Raw genomic sequence first — 23255 nt, 5'->3', positions numbered from 1 at the left:
TACACCTTTTCCAAGTTCTGTACACACTAGGAAGTGTTAAACAGCAAAATATACAGATAACACTGGGAGTTTGCTGAATGGATATTCACATGAGGCTTTAATGCAGGATTTAGATCGCAAGTATTCATCTCTCATCTACATAACAAAGTTAATCTACTGTTAAGTTTTTTAATGAATTATTTGTTCCTTTTTAAAAATACTGGGCCTATCATCTTCTCCTACATTTATTTTATAAACAGAACCTGGGCATTAAATAAATGAAAATTGGACAGTACAAGCCTGAGGATACAATGTCCCCGTACTGAAGAAGCCAAGAAAAACTCTTATTGACTTCAACAAGCTCTACATCTGATCTTTGGCCTACACTGTGCAAGAAAGTACATATAAATTATACAATCAGTACAGTGTCTGTCATAATTACATTTATGCTATCAGTTTGAGTTATTGAACAAATATGGGAACTGACTGCATGCAAAGGCCCAGGCTCATCTTACTCCATCCACAGCAAGAATTTTGCCTGAATATGATACCTGGGCTCAAAACTAATATTGCTAACTCTGATTCAATGTTGCATTAGTGTTCTTCTTGAAGCCTCAGATACTCTAACAAGTCGGATGTTATGAAATACTAATCTGTAACACAGCATGTTTCTCCCTATCGTGGGCTTCCTGAAAGCCTTCAATATGGAAATGAGGCACTTAAAAGGCAAACACTGCATCCACCGTGTGCCAGAGATTTTGTTTCTTCTTCTTCTTCTTCTTCTTTTTTTTTTTTTTTTTCTTTCTGTCTGGTTTGAAAGCCATCCTGAGAGCTTTCCTTGAGCCAATGCCAATTTTCAGTTTTCAGATATCCCTTATGCCGATAAAGCCATGATGATACCAGAAGAAGGGGATTCACAAATATTGTGTGATTTTATATCTTTATCAGTGTCTTTCAATGGAAATATGACATCACTACTGCTAGTGGTAACTGATATCAGAAACCAAGCTTTCTGAGTATGTAAGATATTTTTGTTCTCTTACAAAAATACAGGCTTGCCTGTTTATTACAAAGTCTGCTTCTAAATTGTTTCTAACAAAATCACTAACTGTGTAAATAAAAACACCTTATTAAAATTGACTAATCTATAACAGGAATAGGTATCCATTTTCTTTCTTTTAATTGCCATCAGTTTCAGAAATAACAAACACCTCTCACATCTCTATTCTTACCCACCTTACAGAAGTGACAACCTCAGAAGCTGCCAACGTAGTTGCATTAAGGTATATGTGTAATTTTGCATAGTAGGAAAAAATATTAAGCTTCCCGACACATTTTGTGTAAGCTTTTCAAATATAGTAAGCTAAAAACAAAATCTCAGCCCTTGACCTGTTGAGTGTTAACAAAATTCCATCTGGTCACTTAGGAGCTGTGCCAACATTACCACACAAAGAGCCTTTGAGCCATTTGAATGTTCAAGAGTCATTTGACAGCTTTTTTATTTATCCCCTCTTTTTTTCTTTTTCTTTTTTGTCAGATACACACCTAATAACATACTACAGATGGCTAGGTTCTAACAAGTTTACTTGCATGTAAGCTTGAAACTACCCTTGAAAGTAAACTGCTGAGTTTTTGCTTTGGGTTGTTGGTTGGGTTTATGTATTTTTTCTAACGTTTAGGATTGTTCAGTCTACTGCTGCTCCGATTTCCTTTTTAGGCAAAACAAAAGTGAAAGTGAAGACCTGGTGCATGGCTGTTCTAAAAATGTGAACATAATAAGACCGCTCAGCCTGCTCGAGGCCAACAGAATGGGAGTGCGTAGTAAAAATGTCACAATAGGCAACAAGTTAAACAAATGTCAGATATCTTCATGGGGAAACAAATCTCACTCCGAAGTGAGAGAGATTTCAGTTACAGATGAGTACTTCACTCAGTACGCGTTAAGTGCGTATCTTTTAGTGCCAAAATCAGTTATTGATTTATTCCTTAATCACTGTGCTAAAATATGTGCATTAAATAGTGAGAAATAAATTCCGCACTGTAATCTATATTCAAATCTATGTTGGAAAAACAAATTTGGCTTGAGGGGAAAAAAAAGAAGTAAATAAACAGAAATTTTGAGCCACCTGATCTAGCTTCAGGGTTAGTCCTGCTTGACCTCCCATATCCCTAGTGACCTGCTTTTTCATGTGATGCTCTGAGTCCAACTGATAAGGTTGTATGCACCACCCATACACAAAAATGAGCTGCCTGGCCTGTATACAGACTTCAACACGAAACAACTAGTAAAGCAACCATAGAATAGCTGAATCATAGAATGGCCTGGGTTGAAAAGGACCTCAAAGATCATCTAGTTTCAATCCCCTTGCCGTGGGCAGAGTTACCGACCACTAGAGCAGGCTGCCGAGAGCCACATTCAGCCTGGCCTTGAATGCATCCAGGGATGGGGCACCCACAACCTCCTTGTGCAACCTGTTCCAGTGAGTGGTTGAGGAGGAGTCAAAACATCGCAAGACTGGAAGATGTAATCTAGGCCATCCACTCTAGCACAATATCCAGTCAAGAGACAAGTAAAGCAATACCTAGTGCTCCACTAGACTCTTAGCTAGAAGATCACTGGTCTGGGATTTGAGAAATACAGAGTGAGAAAAAAAACCTATTTTAGTTATAAGCAGTGATTTAGTAACACGCATTCCTATCCCTCAACACCTTTTAACTTAATCAAGCACAGACTCTTTAAATCAGTGGGATTAATTTATGTCTTAAATCTCTGTAGGATAAGGATCCAGGAAGGCCTGATTCTGCCACTACTTAGATGTTAGCAACTTTATCATTCTTACTGGAGTGCTTTGTAAATTGTCTTCCACACATGTATAAACAGTTGGAGGTCCTAATATAAATCAAATACAAAAGGGAACAGGACTTGTAAAAGTGTAGAATAATTTTTTACTGTTGTTTTAATTAATTTGTAGCCAATTGAAAAAAAACAGTTTTGGAAAGGATTTGGAATAGATCTTCAGTTTTGACATTCTTTTCTGCCTTTGGCTGTTGACTTAACTAGATCTACCTACTCTAATTTTCTTCAAAGCCATCAAATATATGATAAGGACACAAAGAATATTCTGCTACAGAAAATAAAACAGCCCAAGAAGTGATAAAACAGTGACTAATCTAGGAAATGCTCTGAGGCTTTAAGGAAAGGCTATTAGAGGCTGAATAGCAGGGCATAATGATCTTTCTGTATGTTCTATAATTACTCAGCGCTACATTTTTAGAGATATCTTCACATCTTATGCTGAGGTTGTTTTTAAAAATTAGCAATTAACGTAATCTGCTTTGGTACTCATGGTCAGAAATCTTAAATTTTAATCTACTAATACCTTTTCTTTGTTTTGCTATAGTACTTTTGCACGTGATTACTGGATACAGAGGGTACTAGCCTACAAATGCTCGCCATCCTAGAAGAAAGTCTGGATCCGGAGCATCTTTCTAAACAGTAAGTCCTTTAAAAACTCTTAAAATACATAGATTTGTATTTTCCAGTCATTTTCTGAGCTAAAAAGTTGTTTTGTATGCTGGATTTTCAAGCTGCTAGTGTTAAACTCAAGATTGATCAGAGTATTCCATCAAAGCATTTTCCCTTCCTCCAGCTATTGATCTGAGCTTCCCCTTGGCACCTGCTATCGTGATGTCTGTGCTGTTCTCTTTGCATATTAGCTCCATGAGAAACCTCTGATGCCTGACACAGAACCAGGAACTGGAAACTGAAAGACTGAAGGTTTACACAGAGTGCTTTACAAAACCTCAGCAAGGAGAGTAAATATTTAGCCTGGTGAAGTTATAAAGGCCACTTTGTGTCTTGTTCTTTTACACTTTATGTAGATATGCAATACATATATTTCACCAGTAAAATAAAGCATAAACAAATAGATAATGTCAGAAATGAGATTAAACTGCTTCTAAAATAAGAGATAATAAGGCACCACACTGTGCAGCTATGCTCCTGCAAGTTCCTGTGAGTTTTTCTAAAAACTGATCTACCTCTGCTATTGTTCTTTGACAGTACATTAGAAAGACGTAGGTTGCAAATTTAATAGGTGACTCTAAAAACCTCGATTTACAAACGTCTTACAGTTCAAAATCCATATGGTGTTGTGCTTGTTTGTATTTTCCTCTTAAGTTGCTCTTGGTAAAACATTTTTGTCCCAAGAAAAGAATGGACATAAGAATAGCCTTTCCTCTTAAAAACCCAATTGTTAAAACTTACAATTCAAAAATTTCTTTTAAACACAGACGGGCTGATAAAATGTGATAGTCTCCTCATGCTTTGGAGAAAAAGGATTTTAATATTTTCTAAAGTTAATGAAGAATACAAAGGAAAACAAGTCAACCCTGGAAAGTGCTGGTTATCGGCTGGTGAGGTTGTGTGATGCCATTAGTGGTGTGATGCAGTTTAGTGGTTTAGGACAAATTACTGGCTAAGATGGTCCCAAATAGACAATATGTACTTGCAGGCAGACTGTAGTGCCCGCATGTTGTAAATTGAAGACTTTGGCCCTGAGTCATTTACAGCTGGCTTTTGAATGATCAGAATTCAATTTCACTCATCGAGAAGCTTTTAGGGCCAAAATGTACTCTAGAGTTTGTTTTTAAAGGTATCACATATCGCTTTAAACCTGGTGTAACCAAGATTAATAGGCACCTGTGGTTAATCCCACTAGCTATAAATATTTACCTATTAATACGGTCATTTGTTCTCACTCAGGAATGCATAGGATATACGGCATCAATAAAGCACTGCACTGATAGGATCAGCTCAGATACACTCTAGAGGAAAAGGATTCAACTGAGTTTTCACGTAAGGCTGACACAAACCTGGAGATGAATCAGACGGCAAAATTAAAACGGTGAGCAAAATGCTTAATATAGCAGGTTTAAAAGAAATATTTCCATAAAACCCACCAGTATTCTGCATGATTACTGCAGTTATAAGTGATCGTTAACCTTTGCACAGCATTTAAGAGCTTTATTTAGTAAAAATTATACAACAGTGACAGAGCAGTAAACATGATACTGATGTTCTGAGGCTGCACATTAAGGCACGTACGCACAGCTGGGTAAATCATCATCCAAATGTTATAAGCCTCAAGGATTATTTCAAACCATTTCAATGAGCATTTGAATGAATGAGAAGATGCAGTATGTATCCACTGAAAATATGGTTTTGGAGCAAGACAGTGTGACAGTGCAAATCAGGAAAAATAAATCTCTGAAAGAAAAGGCTACTTCATATGTCATAAATCTCATGTCTCTTAATTAAGTTATTAACTGTCAATTCTGCAACCTGTATTCAGCTGTGTTCAGCCAATATCCCCAAAATAAGTTAAATGCTCCTAATACATGTCTGTAAGAGGCTCAATTAAAAAATAATAATAATAATAAAAAAGGCAACCAAGATTTCTTCCTTCCCCCAAAGAAATATATTTAAAAGACAAAAGATTTCTGCAAAATGTCACTTTTTATCTTAAATTGCAAGTAATTTGTTGCCCCCGCAAGCAGGATCTGAGTGTATTGCAGAGAAGTGGAGTAGTGCTGTGTTTCACTGCATAATAACCATCCCTTAGACTAAGAGAGGAGCCACTGACAGCAGCTGGAAGGAAGCAGGCTCTCTGTGTGATCTGCAGGCCTGAGGAAGGAAGGGCTTAAATGAAATATTAACCACAAACAGGTCCTTGGTGTATGTTTCACAAGGGATGCAAAGTTCTTTGGCAACTGGATACATAATATCATAGAATGGCTTGGGTTGTAAGGGACCTCAAAGATCACCTAGTTCCAATCCCCCCGCTGAGGGCAGGGTTGCCAGCTACTAGATCAAACTGCCCAGGATCCCATCCAACCTGGCCTTGAATGCCTCCAGAGATGGGGCATGCACCACTTTTCTGGGCAGCCTGTGCCAGTGCCGCACAGCTGCAAATGCTATGGCCCCCAAATGAAGAACTTCCAGTATTGCTCTAAGGATATCTATTCCTCTGACGACCAAGCAGATCTAGACTAACCCTTAAATGGCAGGGGAAAAGAATAAAATTAAATGTATAGACAGAAAAGACTCTAGGAAGCCTACTTCCAACGGTCCCATTCACCTGTCACCAAGTTCTGGAGAAATTTAATCTTCAGCCCAAATCCACAATTCTTCTCATCCGCCCAGGCTCCATATTGGCCAAATCCATGCATTAGCCTGATAGGGATCTCTAAGAAGTGAGTCCTCTTGGCCCCATGCCACAACACACCCCATGCTCACGGACCACAAAGGAAATCTCAGTGAAAATACTAGCATCCAACAGAAAGTAAAAGACAACAAAGTGAAAGTGCATTTTACACATTAACACGAACACAAAAATAAACCAAATTCAGTCCTGTCCTCTGCACACAATTTCACAGAAGCATATCAAGGTTGTTTCATGGCAGAGCTCTGGGTTCAGGCAGAGAAAAGGACTTGACTACTCTCCTTTTTTTTTTCCTTCTTTTCTTTTTTTTCTTCCATAGATGTGTGAATCAAAAGATTACAGAGGTTTCTTTCCTTGAGCCCATCTCAAGGAAGGTGAAGGAGGTAATGCCTCTTCCTTCATTCACATTTGAAAAGGAGGAGTAACAAAGGCTCAGGCTTTCATTGAAAAGATGCAGGCACCCATCTCTCAAATAACTCCATGCCCTTGGCCTGAGGTGGAAATTATGCTGAATAGAAAGTGGTATGCATGTTAATTATGAGTGTCTTCCTGCTGAGCTCGGTAGTTGATCCTACTGTGAACTCTGCAGGCACTGTTTAGAGAGCCAAAACACCTGCCTTGGATTTCTGAATGCCATACTGGGAACTAGCACCTAAAATCCAGAGCATACGTGTAATGCAGTCCATCCCTAACCATGAGCCTACATAAAAATGTCTATTGCCGTATTTCCTAACATCCGTGTTGTTTTATGCCACTTTCAAAGAACGCTTTCAGAGCATTGCATCCCTGTTAAATGCAGCTGTGCTGTTAGACTGCTCTACAGTGTCAGTAAACTACTCAAAACAGACACTTAAAGGACTGAGCTACTGATGGACTGCCAATCTTTTTACTATTAGGGCTGAGATACAGTGCTAGTTCAGAAGGCAAAGAAGCAGAGAACAGAAGTCAAAACCCAGCAAGACTGAGAGGCAGAGGTGATTTCCTGACCAGTTCCTGCATGTCACCAGGATTTCTGCATAACTCAGTGCACTGAGGAGTTACTTACACACTGCCTGACAGTCAAGTGACACATAGGAAGCTTTGCAACAGTCAGTCAATTGTCTGAACAACTCGAACAACGTGCCCTGGCCCCTCCTCCTGGAGGCATCTTGCAGCAACATCAAGGACCTGCACAGTCTTCTCTATAGCATATGTTTACAGAGTTTGTGTGGAGGAAACTCCACTTGGTCAGCATATATAACTCCCACAGGATGCCAGCCACTGCTGGAACAGTGCAAAGAGATGACAGCTGAGGGAACAATCTTTCCTATTAAGTTTTCCAATTGTGGTTTTTTTTTGTTGTTGTTGTTTGTTTGTTTTTTGTTTTGTTTTGTTTTTTGTCAATTACAGGTCCCTTGAAAGCAGAAGAAAGGAAAAGTGGAGAAAAGAATATTTCAGAAGTGGTCACATTATACAGGAAAGCTTACAGACACAGCTCATGGAGTAAATGTGTAGATTTGCGCATGTGCCAAAAGCTGCTGTCATTTTTAACTACCACTGACATGCTGAGGTCTTAATGAGATGAGAGGAAAAGATCAGGATGCTTCTGTATCAGCAGGCATAAATCAGTGATGCTTTGTTGCTAGCCATACTTCATTTACTTTCAGAAGCTGCTTATAATAATAATAAAAAACTCTATGTATTAACAGTTTAAATATCCTTCCTCTCCATTTTACTAACATATAAAAGCCTTATATAGAAAGTTATTGTGGTAATATTAATTAATACAGCCAGCAATTGATCATTAAAGCAATACTTATCAGGAAAATTGCTCATGTTTCAGCTACAGGATAAAGAGAATTTTTTTTTCTACTTTCTCCATTCCCACTTGAATAGGCAGTTAGGCACAAAGAATTGTAGTTTGATAGCTGCTGGTAATATTAAATCTCCTGTATATACAGCAGACAACATGGCATGCATAGCTCCTTCTATGTCTCCTCTAGGTGGCTGGCATTCATCAGACTGAACACTCCCCTATTCTTCGTCAGCACTTCCCATCTGTAATCTTAGTTTGAATGCTGCAAGGAAGAGCTCACATGAAGACCCAGAAAGAGAGAATTAAAAAGCTCGACCAGCACTCGAAGAACCTACACTATCCTATCCTATGTATATATATCTATATATCTATATAGGTATCTATATATCTATATAGATATCTATATCTATATGTATATATCTATATACACTATCCTATGTATATATACACTATATATACACTAAAAGCGTGCCCTGTACACTGTCACCCTTTTATAGTGAAGCATGTCTTCCCTGTGTGTAGAATGCACTGTGATAATACCCTGAAATAGTGCAGTCTATGCCCCACTAGAGAAGTATTAAATGCCACTGTCAAAATGAATTATTCCCTCATCTAGTTGAGCAAAAGCTGTGATCATCCTATTCAGGTCTACACTGTGCTGTAGAGGAATAAAAATAGTGGTAAATGCTAACAGATAACACTGCTAGTGTAGACTCATCTATCTTGAAAAAACCTCCTTTTGTTCCAGCTTGATAAAAAAAAAATATTATCTAACCTTAACACAAAACTAAACTACAGGTAAAAAGGCAAAATGTGTTGGGTAAATTAACCTAAGTTAGGTAGGGGCTTTTACCTCTACAGTTAAGTCAGGTATGGGCCAGGATTTGTGCTATGACTAAACTGGAAGAGGCAGGAGAGCTTCAAAGTGCATGTTCTGACTCATCATATTCCACGTGAAGGAAACTCAAGTTATGTGCTCTCCCCTGCTTAGCTGGAAAGAAAAGTGGGCGTGTAGGCAAGATGGGAGCTGTGGCATGCTCAGTAAGGCTCTCAGTAGGATGACTGGAGATCTCAACCCAATGGTTTCCCATGAATTGCTACTACAAGTCATTCTCTCTGCACTTCTCACCAGTTAAGTAAGTAAAGTAGCAAAGAAAAAGCTGTCATCCCATTTAGGCTGCACTGAGAATCCATATTTCATCACTAGTGTTATTTTGCAGACTTAAGTCAGTTGGGTGTCTACAAATCAAGGTTTGTCATTCTCTACTCAGTTGAATTAAGTGATTACCAATAATTCATGTTCACTTGCAACTGCAGATGCTAGCCTAACAAATACTCCCAAACATTTTTTCAAGTATGTAATCATTTTTCTGCTATTCTAGAGTCACAAATAAGAAGCGTTTATCATTGCCTTACTTTATAGTATAAAAAAATTGAATGTGAGTCTACACAGCTCTATTTGGGCTGGACAAATTGCAGATTTTAAGTGTGGGTTTGTTTGTTTTTTTTTTTGTTTTGTTTGAAAACAGTATAGCATGAAGGTAGACATGCATTTGAACAGTGTTAATCTTTTGCAGACAATGCTAAATCGGGGGGATCAGCTGACACAGCAAATAGCAATCCAGAGGCACCTTCAGACACCTGGACACCCAGAAGTCTCCTTCAGCAAATGTAAGGACCAAGATCTGCACTTAAGACAGAACAATCCCACGCACTGGGACAGGCTGGGAGTTGACTGGCTGAGGAGCAGCTCTGCTGAGAACAGCCAGGGGGTTACAGTGGAGGCCAATTAAAACATGAGCCAGCAGCATGTTCTCAATGCAAACAAATCAAACAGCATTATGACTATATTAGGAGTGTGGCCAGCAGATCAAGGCTCTGCTTGATGCCTGGTAAGAATTTGCACATCCCCAGATTCTTCATCTGGCTCTGGATGTCTCCGGTTGAGAATGATATTGAGAATCTGGAGGAAGTGTAGGACAGGGCTCCAAAGATGAGCCTGTCCCCAGAGCATGTGATGTGCAAGGTGAGGCTGGGGGAGGTGGTCTTCCTCACTCTGCCAAAGAAGAGGATGAAAAGTGACTGAATAGTGGCCCTGCAGATGCCTAAAGTGAAGTCACAAAGACTAAGGAGGCTTCAAGATGTAGCTACATAAAATCATAGCTGAGCCGGTTATAGCACTGGCCTTCCTCAAAATCCTTAGAGCCCTTTTTCAAAATCCTTCCAAATGACAGTTCTGTTTTCCTTCTACAAGTCTGTGAATCTGTTCAAATTTCAGCTCGAACACCTTCACTGTTTCTACTACAGGCTTCCTAACAGAGCATCCAAGTAGGACATCCTTATTATAGGTAAGTCTGTATTGCTGTGTGACAGAACCGTTAACTGTTAACATCTTGCTATAAATTAGCAGAGCACAGACTGGAAAAATCTTGATCTGACTATTCCTGCTGTCTAACTCTTAGGTAACAGATCTTTTCCTCTTCTTTTTAAACAGACAATCACCCTTTTGTTCTACAGTGTTGGGCTCAGTCATGGATAAAAGAGGATTCATATGTATGTATAAAATTATTTCCTTTCTTTTAATAACATATTGTTATGTATTATTATGAGATTCCTGTCTTGCATTTACTCAGCAGTACAGGTATTTTTTGTGCTACCTGAATTCCTACATATGAGGAGACTTACAGTATGACTGTAAAATATCATGGAGGGTAGGTCCTACCACTGGAAAAAATATGTGAAGACTGTGAGTGTATTATAAACGATCGTGACTAAGTCCTTCATATTATTCCAGAAGGATCTGAGCACAGCATTGATGTGGACTCCTTTTCAATGTCCTCCTCAGTTGCAAATACAGAAAAAATAGCTGGAATAAGGCTTATTTATTTTAGCAAGATTTGAATTCTTGGAAAAAAAAACATGATTTCTGTAACTTAAAATGTGAGAAACAATTTTAAATGTGACTGTTAAAAAAAAAAAAAAGGCAAAATTGGTGATGTGTTAGGATACATGACACATATACACAAAGGGAACGTGAGTACCACAGAGGCAATTCGGTGAACTGTTTACTAGTAGAACTACAAAAAAATGTATTAACCCTATGAAATTTTGCAGCCTGCTAATTGTTAGGAGTTGATGTGAATACAATGAAATAATTACGAAAATACCCATAAGCCTTATGTCTTGGGGCAACTAAGGAGTTGTGGACTGCACATAAGCCTTCAAGCCTGACAATTCTGCTTTTAATTCTAACAGTCATTATGATGTTTGCATGTTGATACCTCTCTTAATGGTACACTGCCACACTGAAAAACACATTTTGGGAGCAAACTTCGTCATAAATATTGAACCAATATCTCTTTTGAACACTATATATTTCTTTTCTTAGGCTATTTGTGTGCCTTTGTATTTCAGAGTTCATGATAGAAATCACTAAGCAGTTTTCGCTTACTTCCCGTGTCCCTATCTGGGTCAAAAGCAGCCTTCTGTCCGTTCACTTGTAAGTCCTGCATGAGAATCTATTTTAATGAATGAGTGTTTATAAATCCCTCTTAAGAGGAATCTTTTAATGCTAGAGCTCAGGACTGTTATTTTATACCCTTGGTCAGTGCATTTACCTTTTCTCTCTAATGCATGTAAGGTCAGATCTCTTCAGACCTGTGTCTGATCCCACGATGCACTGGTGTGACTACAGCCTTTTGAGAATGCAACTCCTAATTCCCTGGTGCCACAAATTCTTCAGCACACTGAACATCTGCAGCTTTTTTTGGCTTCCACAGTTGTGAGTCACTGCGGCCCCCAAAACTCTATGCAGATCTCTAACCATTAATTCTACTAAACCAGGACAGGAATCTAAAAACAAGACTTCTTCAAGGCATCTCAGATATGAAGGCACTATAGACATCATTTTATTACCCATCACTTTATTGCCCATTATCCTACGGTCGTTTATGCTCAGACAGGATATAAAAGCTACAATTTAGGCCCAGTTACCATTTAAATCAAATTTGCAGTCACTTTATGCATAATACAGGGCAATGGGAACTGAGGCCATAATCTGACTGCACAGAGGCTTCAGCGGCAAAGCTTGTTTCAATGGATTACCTTTTCCAAATGCTCTGCAACCAGGTCAGTTAAAGCACTGCAACGCAACACCATTTAAATCTACAACACGCATTCAAAAATGTTATTTGATAGTTTGCTGCATTAAACTTAAAGATGTCATGTCTCGGCACAGGAAAAAAAGCTTTATTTTCATTAAATTAATGCAATTTTATAAGTTCTGCATTGGGCATGCAGACCTTTCACATCAGAGCAACCAGACTTTCTTGTCTCATGTCTTTAGGTTACCCTTAGGTTGTGTAAGATGAAGCAGCAGAAACGCCTCTAATGAAAAGATTCAAATGATATGCTGACTTTGGGGACAAATTAGTTCCACAGGTACAGAGTGGAATAATACTAAGCTCATGTAAACAAGTGGGATTTGCCTTCTAAACTTGGACTTGCATCCTTAAGGTATTAGAAATGAACACTGAAGTTCAACACACGCTTTGTGATCAAAGCATAAGAAGTACAGAACCCGGTACTGTTACATGAATACAATAACCACCTATTCTGAATGTTTTCTCTGAGTCCAACCATTAAGTGCTTAAACAAAAATTGCTGCTGTATTTTCATTCCAAACTGTTGACCAAAATCAGAAGGGGCCTATTTTGACACAGTGGCTGCTTTTGCAAGAAGAACAGGAGTCTGGGGAGAAATAATAGGGAAATATCAAGAGGGAACTTGCAAGATTTCCCAAATTTTCAATTTTGATACCTAAGCTTTGATCTGAAACTTACATCTCTGCAACCCCAAATGCAGTCCAAACTTAATCTGCATGCAGGCTCCTCAGCATGTTTCTGATTGTAGGAAATATATTTTCAGTAACGGGGAAAAAAAATATTAGTAGTCTCATCTACTTATTTTTAAGACAAAAAAAGGGTCCAAAAGAAAAGGCCGTTTTTCAAACAACTTGCCAAACCTGAAGTCATTTTGTAAAATGTGCCCATTAATCAGCTTTCTGAAAAAGTTCTCTGTGTACAGCCAAAGATCTGTTTTGTTGATGACCATTTCTGATTTTAGAAAAGCAAGCAGTTTAAAAGTTGCTGAAGTGTGCTGGCTTCTAACTGACACCTTGTTTGCTGCAATGCCTGAGTGCGCTGAACTGTTCAGAATCTGAGTGTGCTAAACGTAATCCAGCAGCTCACATCTGTTGCTTTTTATCACACAGGCTATCTAGTATCAGAAAGACAACCTAATAAACGTTTTGAAAAAGAAAACAACAACAAAAAGAAGAACAAAAATAAAGTGCTGTATTATCTAGGGCATTTTTTCCCCCAGCCATCTGTTTTGAACTGGGTACATGCACAGAACTCCAATTTTACGTTCACAGGAGAACTCTTTCAGAGACTGTACGAGAAATCTTAACTTCTGCCTTATTCTTAACAGCCAGAAACAGAAACTGTGATGCCTTCACTCTCCTTGTAAAAGGAGAAGTTATAGCCTTCATAAACATAAACAAGCACTTCAGATCATTTCTGGGATGATGATGCATTCTGAGGAAGTGCACTGAATCGTTTTTTTGTTCCTCCTACAGCATTCTTGCCTGTGGAGCAGTAAGTATCCACATTCTAATGTGGCATTAGAAGCATAATGCGTGTAAGTCTTAGAGAGAGGGATTCCTAACATTTTCTGGGAATATCAGAAAATACCAAAATACCAAAATACTAATGGCTGCAAAATGCATTTCTGAAACATATTTTTTCTTTTTTCTTATGCTGCTACAAGACAGAACTTTATGTATATTAATAGCTTATGACATCGTGCTTACTATCCCTTTTACAGGATGATGTTCTGTTATCTTCATGTTAAATTGGTTTTGTCTTTGAAATAACAAATTACAATTCCATCAATTTTTAAGAAAAAAAGAGTTCAACAGATCATCTTTTTCAGCACAGAATATGGTTTTCTTCATTTCTTCACATGCTATACACCAGCATAGTACCTTACTTACAAAAAAAAAAAAAAAAAAAAAAAGACATTTCAACAGTGCTTCTCAAAATTAGCCCAATGTGTGGCATTTCTATCCTCCCAACTGCATAAGCTGGAGAGCCAATATTTCTAAGTGTATTTCTCTGGGACAATACATACCATTTTGCACAGTTTCACCAAAACCGTATAGTTTGAGGCCCATTATAGCTGAGTCAGAAAAGCAGGATCCCGGTGACTTCAGTGGTACTCAGTGTGGGCTTTGTGTGGGTACAAGAATGCTGTATAAATAGCATTTACATGAGTAGGACCCAATTCTGTGCTGTTTCTTTCCTACAAGATACATTCTTTCATGCAGTTTTGCTTATTGTACGTTAGGCAAAACTAAAAACTGATTTCAAACTGGTTTTAGCTAGCTGGTATTTAACTAAGAAGAAAATAAAAACCAAAAACCTTCTGTTCTTGAAAATTAGAAAGTGGAACACCAGTTTTTCAATTCTTTCTCTAACAAAGATAGTGGAACGGGTATGAAGGAAGAAGCTGTCAGATAATTAATAAGGACAGAACCAGAAGAGGAGAGAGTGGGAGATGGGAGGAAAGACAGAAAAGAACAGACAACTGGAGGAGGCAGAGAGGAGGAAGATGTTACAGAGAACTGGGCAATGAAATAAGGGGTTTAGCAAGGGACTAAAGGAATAGAATGGCTGTGGAAGAGAGTGGGAAGAGTAAGAAATGATTCTTAGCTTAAAAAAAAAAAAAAAAAAAAAAAGAAATGACTTGAAGAAAATAAGGACATTATAGCATCAGATAGAGAAATGTGGGTTTTGCCTGGAAAGTACACGAGTTGTTTGGGCACTGCTGCATGTAAACTTAATGATTAGTATACCTGATTTAACTGAAGTACTATCCTGCTGTAAACAGGTGATGGAATTTGTACTGCAATGGTTTAAAACACCACCACCACCACCAACAAAGAACAACTGAATTTCCTCGGTTCCTGTCAGCCATTCTTTATGGGTATGTTGAGTATCTTGCTCTCAGTCTCCATCATTTCTCTGCTTTCCTCCAAATTTCATGTGGCAGGAGCCAGCATGTCTGTATCCCCCTCTAAGGAGATGCAGGAACAAAGGCTCAACAGGTTCTGCAGGGTGAGATCAAATATATTTGTATATAAAGCCTATTAAATGTATTTCTAAATTCATTTAATCACAGTAGATGTTTTTACAATGAATGCCTTCACTGGCCAATTTTCTGTTGTAGTTTGCTTTTTTTTTTTTTTTCCCCTCTGGTAGAACTACAGCCTGATCCTAAAATTGATTCAGTGCATAAAGACAGAAGAGATGGGAGTAAAAGGAGGAAGCATTATGGCTACTTGTTACTTAAGAAAGGAGGGAGCAAGCGTGAAATATCCCTAAGACAACTCACTGCTGTGTCGCTCCTCCTGATGGTCATGTTCATTCCCTGCATTTCCTCTTAAAATTCTCAGAAAGGGCTATGCCTGGGGAAGGGGTCACAACTTTGAAGATGCTATTTCTACGTACACTAGGCTCAGAAGACTGACTTCAGTCAGTTCCTCCAGAGGCCCAGCAGGTGTAAGTTAAACATTCTGTGGACAGGAAAGATTTGGATAAGAAAGATGTGTACACTCCTGCTTTGGTTTTAAAGCCCTTTTCTCTTTGCATGCTTTGTTCCTGCTGTCAAGATAAAACAGCGTTTTGATTTAAGGAAATCGTTCCAGAGCCTTCATGCAGCACAAGGAGCTATTTGGCGGTGCTGAACTCGGTTTTGCCTGCAGGGCACTGGGCTCTGCAAATTGAGATCATCTTGGGTTTCGCAACAGAGAAGGGATACAGGCATGAACTCAGGGAAGGGAACAGGAGCGCTACTAGCCCTGAAATAGTGACATGTACTTGTAAGGTTGCTTCTAAAACTAGAAATGCTGAAACAGTTCTGCTAAAGCCACTGGACTGTCATGTCATGAGACTGGTACAACACCAAAGACAGGAAATGTTTCTAAATACGCTCTCAAGAGCAGTTCCTGGCTGCCAGACAGCAGGCCGCACTCAGCACCGTGCTCACCTCAGCCAAACGCTCCACTGAACCTGGAGACCACAGGCCTCGCAGGTGCTCCTCTTTCATGTCTGGTTATATTTATGCTCAAGCTAGAAAAATTTTAAGCTTCCAGCTACAAACCATTGTCACAGTGTTAATCCATATGATACAAAGCAGTTTTAGTTCCTAGTCTGGATACAGTTAAGGGCGGATGGGAGTTTGTAACATGCTGTCTATGAGAGAGTTTTCTTTGAACTGCAGCCCCCCTCCTTACTTTAAGATATGATGAGGGAAGGATTAATGCTGCCAGATGTGGGGTTATTTTTGGACTGGGATATTGGAGAGAGAAAGACCTTCACTGAAAGGTGAAGAATGCAATGAGGACAGGGTTTTTAACTGTAGGCTTTGTATCTGATGCTCCCACATTAATGTACCAGGAGAGCCGTAAAAATGCAGAAGAAGCTGACAATGGGCACAGACTCCTTAAGTACCAACAAAGGCCTGTTGTTTCTCACAGCTATTGGCAGCCCCAGCGTATTTCTCCAAAGTTCTGTTCAATCCTCATCATGCTGAACATCCTGTTGTTTGCTATCTCCTCCATGAGCCTGGGCCTTCTCATTCAGTCTCCATCTCTCTCACTCACGTATTTCTCTCTGTCCAGTCTTACTCCCAAGTATATTTGCAAAAGCAAAGGCGATAAGGCTGAAAGACAGGCTGCTTATTCACCATGTGAGCTTAAACACCTGCTTAACCGCATTTAATCAGATACTGACATGGATTGCCAAATCCAAATCAATTGACAGGAAATGTAAACAAAAAAATTAACGCAAAAATTAACAAACAAACGTGGCAAATTCAAGCTGGCAAGTAGCAGAGGCCAAAACCAACTGATGAATGTATGCAACTGTGACTAACTATAATGAATCTCATGGAGCTATCACTCACACAAGGAATGATTTGGTGTCTTAACAAAAGCTCAGAACTGACCTATGCCTCAGATGTTCCCATAATACATAATTAGGAAGCAGTAAGCTTGTTAAGGGATTTGAAATATGAGGAAAATAGGACTAAGTATTAAAAGAGATCAAGTAAAATATTTCCTTTGCAAAAGAGTGGGTTTTTCTCCTTATTTATGGATGTGTAAGTGTAATCTTTATAATAGGTTTGTCTAACCTAGAGATGGAAAGCTTGAAATGCTCTCATTTTATTCATTTTAGGCTGCAAATATTAACGCAACTTCATGTAGACATCTACTTTTTCCTCTATTTGTACACGTTTTGAATTCCAGCTGCAACAGACACATACACACAGATGTTTATTTCCTGATGCATCTTTTCAAATTCTCCTAAGAAATATCTAAAAGTGTTTCAAGTCAGGGACGTTTCTGAGACATGTGCTTAAGCGAATAGTTAATGTGCACTGTGTATGTATTTGCAGGTCTCAAAGAATCCTTCACTAAACCCCATCCTCCACCTGAAGGTAAGTGAATGGCAGTTATCTGATTTATACATTTGCCAAATTCTACCGGGTGTCTGCTGAGCCCATAATCTTCTTGAACTCCAGCTTAAGAGCAGGCTGAGATCACCAGGGTTTCTGCACAGCTTCAAAGCTCCCTAAAGCGGAACTGCGACTCTCAGACTGAACAAATGTCACCAGGCTGTGTGCACAGCTTTGAAGCTCCTTGAACCAAAGCCATTTGTTTCAGAGAGTTTACAAATTCAGTTAGGCATATCTAGAGCACATGAAAATTCCAAGATGTATCAGCTATTTTTTGGACTAAGTGGAACTTCAGTGATCAAAAGTCTGTGTTATTGGGTTTTTTTGTTTGTTTGTTTTTTTACAATCATCTTACTCTACCAAAACCAATTCCATCTGGTTGCTATCATTAAAATTTGTAAACAGAAACAAGTTTCCAGACCGTATTTAACAAGAAGAGGCCCTGTGAGATTATATGTAGCAGCTTCACTGCAAGGACAAAATCCCTTCGTAGGAAAAGCTCCTTGCCTAATTAAGATTCAAACAGTCATTAAAAAAATTTCACCAGCAGCTGGAGAAGGCACACAAGATTTTAATTTTCAGAAGTTTATATGTAGTTACTAATCAATTTTAATCTGGAAGTGAGGTACTGTCTGAAACATAACGCGTCCAACAGCATAAAGACAGCTGGAATATTTCTCTTTAAAACACAGACCTGGGTGGACTTGTCAGCAGGCAAAAGTGGGTTTTCTCTTACGTAAGTAATTAGGTCACCAATTAATGTCCTTAACACACAACCCGCATCCTGCAACACAGTTAAGGACCATGACCAACCTCCTGGTGCACACATGGAACATCAGAGCTTTCTCTCGTGTCAAATGGTGACAACATTATTCTGTCCTTTATTGAACAAATGTTAGTTTATGTTAATCGCATATTTATTTATCTTTTACATATTCATAAATAATTAAGTTCTCAGAACTTCCAGAAATAGATCAGCTTCACTTGAGGAAGGCAGAGAATTATAATGAATCTTCTCAAGGATTGTCAGCTGCAGCCAGAATGAATTACAAAGAAAGAGGGTAAAAATGCTCTGATTTTATCTACATCTTTCATTCCCTGGCTATTTTCTCAAACTGGGAGTTGGGAGTGGATCAGGAATAGAGCTCCTAATTTCCTTCTGCCATTTCTGTTCTCTGTCGTTCCATTCATTTATTCCTTACCCTGTCTTTCCTTTGCTTCTAGTATTTCTCTCCCTCCACATATTTCCTTTAAGGGATTTTTGTTCTTTCTATTCTTGTCTTGGTAACTTTCTCATTTTCATTATCAGTGTTTTGTTTCCTTCAGGTTTCATCTGTTCTTTTGCCCTTTCTCTTCCCACTTTTATTTTGACTACACAGCCAAATGTTCCTTACAGACTTCTGAAGCTACCATTGCATATTCCTTTCTTAGGAAACATACTTTTGAATGAAGCCTTTAACCTAAAGCAGGAGACAAAATTGATTGGTTTTCATTTTATGTAATAACAAAAGATCACAACCATCGGCCTGAAAATAGGAACAGTATTTGTTAAGATAGAGAAGTCAGAACTAACCTAACCTCTCTGGCTGCTTCAGAGGCACACTCTGAGGAACATTATTTGAGGAAGAAACAGAGCCATAGCTTAAAATCAGTTTCTTCTGCCTTTGTATTTTCAAGACAAGGTTTTTGCCAAATGCAGTCTTGTCTTTGGGAAACACTAATACATCTCACACTGGCTTAAACTGGTGTATTGCTGCTGGGTAAAACTAACATGCTAGCATTATACGAACCGCCACTGTTTTTGCAAGAGCTTTAAAATAATTAAAAATTATCTTTTTGTGCAAGAAATATATCACTTTTACAAGCAATCTATGAAGGTGACTTGCATCTCTTGTAAGAAAACTAGCAGAATTGTTTTCAAAGAGGATGACTTTTTCATTCCTCTCCTATGTAAGGCTATTGATTACTCACAAAAAAACCACACAGGCTTATTCCCATCTTCCCAAAAGTGGTATTGCACACAGCCATGCCTGAATATTCACTCCCTTCTGCCACCTTTACTGAGTGAGACAATATCATGAACACAGGCGGTGGTTTGTGACATTCTGATCTGGAGCTCACAGCCACCAGGCTGGCCACAAAGCCTGACATCTGCAGTAACTCTGTATGAAAACTAGGAGAGGAAATGTAGTGTCCTGGGAGGAGAAGGGCAACATAAGCCTTTGTTCTGACAACTGTAACCAAATGTACAGTAGCCATTTACATTATAGCCTGTGTATCTCCTGCATCTCATCACCATGATATTAGTGCTAGGTATTGTAAAGAGAACCTAAGAAGTTCCTCGACCTCCTCGTGCAACTGGCAGGTTGATTTCATGGTTTGTTGCCCAGCTAAGCACTCGGGTACATGTTAAGCTTCATCAGAACAGAGGCCACCTTCCATTTCTTGCTAACACAACCGGTGCACTGAAATGCAGGAATGTTTTTCATGAGCTTTCACTGGTACTGATCATAATATCTATATTTCAACCTGCAACTGATACGTACCATAAAAATAATTTTGTGTGTAATCTGTATTTCTGTTTGGTATATGAACTCTCACAGCTGATGTTTCTCCATCTTTTGGGGCCAGTGCATTAGTGTTGAGTGGTCAATGCATAATACTGATTAATCTTACAGATTTGCGTTTGTGGAATGACGACTGCCTGAAAACAGTAAAACCTGCCTGGCCACAGGGAGCTCATGACAGAGCATGCAGGTTGTGGTTTCGGAGGTTAAAAGACGAAAACTGACCAGAGAAAGGGGCTGTTCATCAGGAAACTGAGGCATGACGTCAGCAACTGAAAAGTAAAAACCTGTAATTGTTCTTACAAAACAAGAGGCATAGCACACGTTGTCTAAAGTACTCAGCGTTTTGCTACCAGGAGCACTTCAGCAACTTGTCTCACAAAGCCAAGAGATGAATGTTGTTGAAACTGTGCCATTCTGTGTACATGACTTCAAAAACTACATAAGTACAAGCAACAGAAGTGACAATCTGGGGAAGAACCGATATTAATGAGAGGAACCCACAGTCCTCTAGGAGGAAATGACTGCCATGAGAATGACTTCAGAGGAATACACGCTTGGGGCTGAAGTGGCAGCAGAGAGATTTCTATTCAGCAAAGATAATGCGGATCCATATATGCACAAATATTTTTAGTGGCAGAAATCTTTTGACTGGAATTAAAATATACTTACTTAGCTTTCCATTTTATATCACCAGTATACAGATCAGCTAATACTAAGCCTGCCTTTTTGAACACAGAATAAAGCATATGCTTAACTGTAAGGCATTACCGCGCTCTGCTACAAATGCCTGTTTGTTGAGCATGATTTATGGAATGTAGTGCAAGTCACAGGAAGAACAAATTAAACACTGCAAATATTCATCCCCACTCCAATTCTATGGATTTGCAGCTGTTATGCGACGCAGTACCCAAAAGAATGCTATAAGCAGAATGGGGGAAGCTATTGCATTGATTGTTTGAGCTTGAACGTGGATCTTCAACAGCAGAAGGCATAGTTAGCTGCTAGCCAAGGTGAAACTGATTTCAGTCTTTGCTCTTTAGAGCAACAAGAGCTGCTGCAGAGGCTGTAGTCTGCCTGGATTCTTAAGGGCAAGGGAGTCAGGCCCCAATATGCAAAGGAGTGGGGAAACAAAGGTTTCCCCTGTATTTTCACAAGCAACCTCTGGTCAGCTATGGGCAATGACAGATTCTAGAGAAAAATCCAGTCTTCCTGAAAACATTTGAATGACTCTCACTTATACAGCAAGCTGTTTTCAAACTTGTCTGCAGCTGAGATGTAGTCTCACCTAAAACAGAGTGCTGCACTAATTCTGCATCAGCTTTTCTGAAGAGGTTTTAGCTAACGCTGTGAAGTTTTTTTTGGGGGGGAGCCAAAATAGAGTTGGTCACATCTGTACTTTGACCAGAATACTCAGATTAGCAGCCAGACTTTGTGAACAGAGACAGGAAATATAGTCTCATTAAATCCTGGTGTCTCGGTGCATGAAAAGAGGCCTTTGCTACACTGTTGGAGTTGTTCCTTATTCTGAGCAAACCTGACAGCTCTCCTTCATGCCTGACCCTGGCAGCTTCTATCTGCAACCGTTCTCCTGAAGTTCTCCATCGCTTTAAAGGAAGCAAACAAGTATTTATCCCATCCCACGGCCACGAAAACTGAGGCACTGCAAGTGCTTCTTCCCATGGAAACTTCTAGTTGAAAGATGTGCGTGATCTGCAAAAAGAAACTAAACGGTGCAGCACCTGAGGCTGCAGGAAGTGCTGATGTCAAAGCCCTGAGCCGAAGTCAGCCACTGCCAGCCCCTTGCCCTGCCCGCAAAGCACACGGAGCTCCTCGCCCCGGGGATCCACGGCCCAGAGCGCAGTGCCACGCAGGCCGGCAGGGCCGCCCCTGCCCTGGCGCCCACACTGCAGCCAGCTGTGTGGGGAACCTGACGGTGGCTGCCGGGCGCCGTACTGTGCAAAGAGGAGGAGGTGGGGAAGCGAGGAGGAACCCAGCGAGCGCTCTGTAAAGGCGATGAAACGCTGCGCTCCCTGGGTTCACGCGCGGTTCGCTGGAAGCTCCATCCAAGCGGCGATCGGTGCGAAACTACTTAATTCACAACATTAAGAGAGGGGGGGAAAAAAAAAAAGGCAGAGGTAACATGGCTGCATTCGGAGGCACGAGTAACGCTCTTCCTCACAGCCGGAGCAACACGAAGATCCTTACGTCTTTCTCCAACAGCGGACAGGGACCGCAGCGCAACCTTCCCAACGCGTTACCCCGACCGCCTCCGTCACGCCAGCAGCGGTCGGCGAGAGGTCCCGGGGCCGCCTTACGTAACTCCGTGCCCCGAGCCGCCCTCAGCACGCGGGCAGGCGGCCCCCCTCGCCCTCCGCGTGCGGATCGGGGCGGCCCGGCCTGCGCGGAGCCGGGGCGCCGCGGAAACTTTGCGCCGCGGGGGCCGCGCGCTCCGAGCCCCGCAGCCGGCGGGGAAGTTGCGCCGAGCTCGGGCGGCGGCCTCTGGGGGCAGAGGGGCGGCAGCGGGGGCTGCGCAGCGGGGACTCACCCATGGTGGCGCCGCGGCCTCCTCCTCCTTCCCCTCCTCCCGGAGCCACCGCCGCCTCTCGGGGAGGCGCGGGAGAGCTGTGCGCGGAACGGAGCGGAGCGGGGCGAGCGCGGCAGCGGCGCGGAGGCTGCGTGCGGCGCGGCTATGAGTCAGGGTAGCACATCCGGGCAAGGCCGCCTGGGAGACACCCCGCCCGCCCGGCGGCACCCTGCCGTGCCGCTGCCGCTGCCGCCGCCGGGGAGGGGCGGGCGGGCACGGAGGAGGCGGCGCGGGGCCGGCCTGGCCGCGGGAGGGGCGGGGAAGGAGGGAGCCGAGGGCGGTGCCGGCGGGGGTTGCGGCGGTCCCGCGCCGCCTTTGTTAGCGGGGCTGAGGGGTGGCGGCGCGGAGGATGGGGGCTGTTGGCGGGCTCCTCGGGCTCTGTCAGGCGGCCCTTTGCCCGAAGGGAGGGCTGAGCCGGGGGGCGAGCGGTGCGAGATGGACCCCGTGAACGTGGATCGGCGGAGAAAGGGAGGGAGCTGCCGGGCAAATAGCCGTTGTCTTAAGCCGTACGTTTTGCTGAAGCG

The 23255-nt window shown here is 41.0% G+C and overlaps 1 protein-coding gene and 1 long non-coding RNA gene across 5 annotated transcripts in view; one reads left to right on the top strand and one right to left on the bottom strand.

Annotated features, from left to right (window-relative positions):
- LOC107053275 overlaps positions 1-22676 on the top strand; it is a 42152-nt gene extending 19476 nt beyond the window's left edge. Inside the window, exons 8-14 of the long non-coding RNA XR_005859692.2 lie at positions 240-3475; positions 4745-9669; positions 10277-10346; positions 10493-10551; positions 11413-13655; positions 14950-15045; positions 17518-22676. This is a non-coding gene — a long non-coding RNA (uncharacterized LOC107053275). The remainder of the gene's footprint in view (positions 1-239; positions 3476-4744; positions 9670-10276; positions 10347-10492; positions 10552-11412; positions 13656-14949; positions 15046-17517) is intronic.
- RAP1GDS1 (Rap1 GTPase-GDP dissociation stimulator 1) overlaps positions 1-22938 on the bottom strand; it is an 89179-nt gene extending 66241 nt beyond the window's left edge. For all 4 annotated transcript variants that reach the window (XM_046940155.1, XM_046940156.1, NM_001031150.3 and 1 more), the window contains exon 1: positions 22693-22938. In XM_046940155.1, coding sequence (XP_046796111.1) covers positions 22693-22696 — 4 coding nt within the window. In that variant the 5' untranslated portion in view covers positions 22697-22938. The remainder of the gene's footprint in view (positions 1-22692) is intronic.
- Between the last annotated feature and the right edge of the window lie 317 nt (positions 22939-23255).

The sequence above is a fragment of the Gallus gallus genome, chromosome 4, assembly GCF_016699485.2.
Source record: "Gallus gallus isolate bGalGal1 chromosome 4, bGalGal1.mat.broiler.GRCg7b, whole genome shotgun sequence".
NCBI lineage: Eukaryota > Metazoa > Chordata > Aves > Galliformes > Phasianidae > Gallus > Gallus gallus.
The sequence above is the reverse complement of the archived record's forward strand: the minus strand, read 5'-3'. Positions and strand labels throughout refer to the sequence as shown.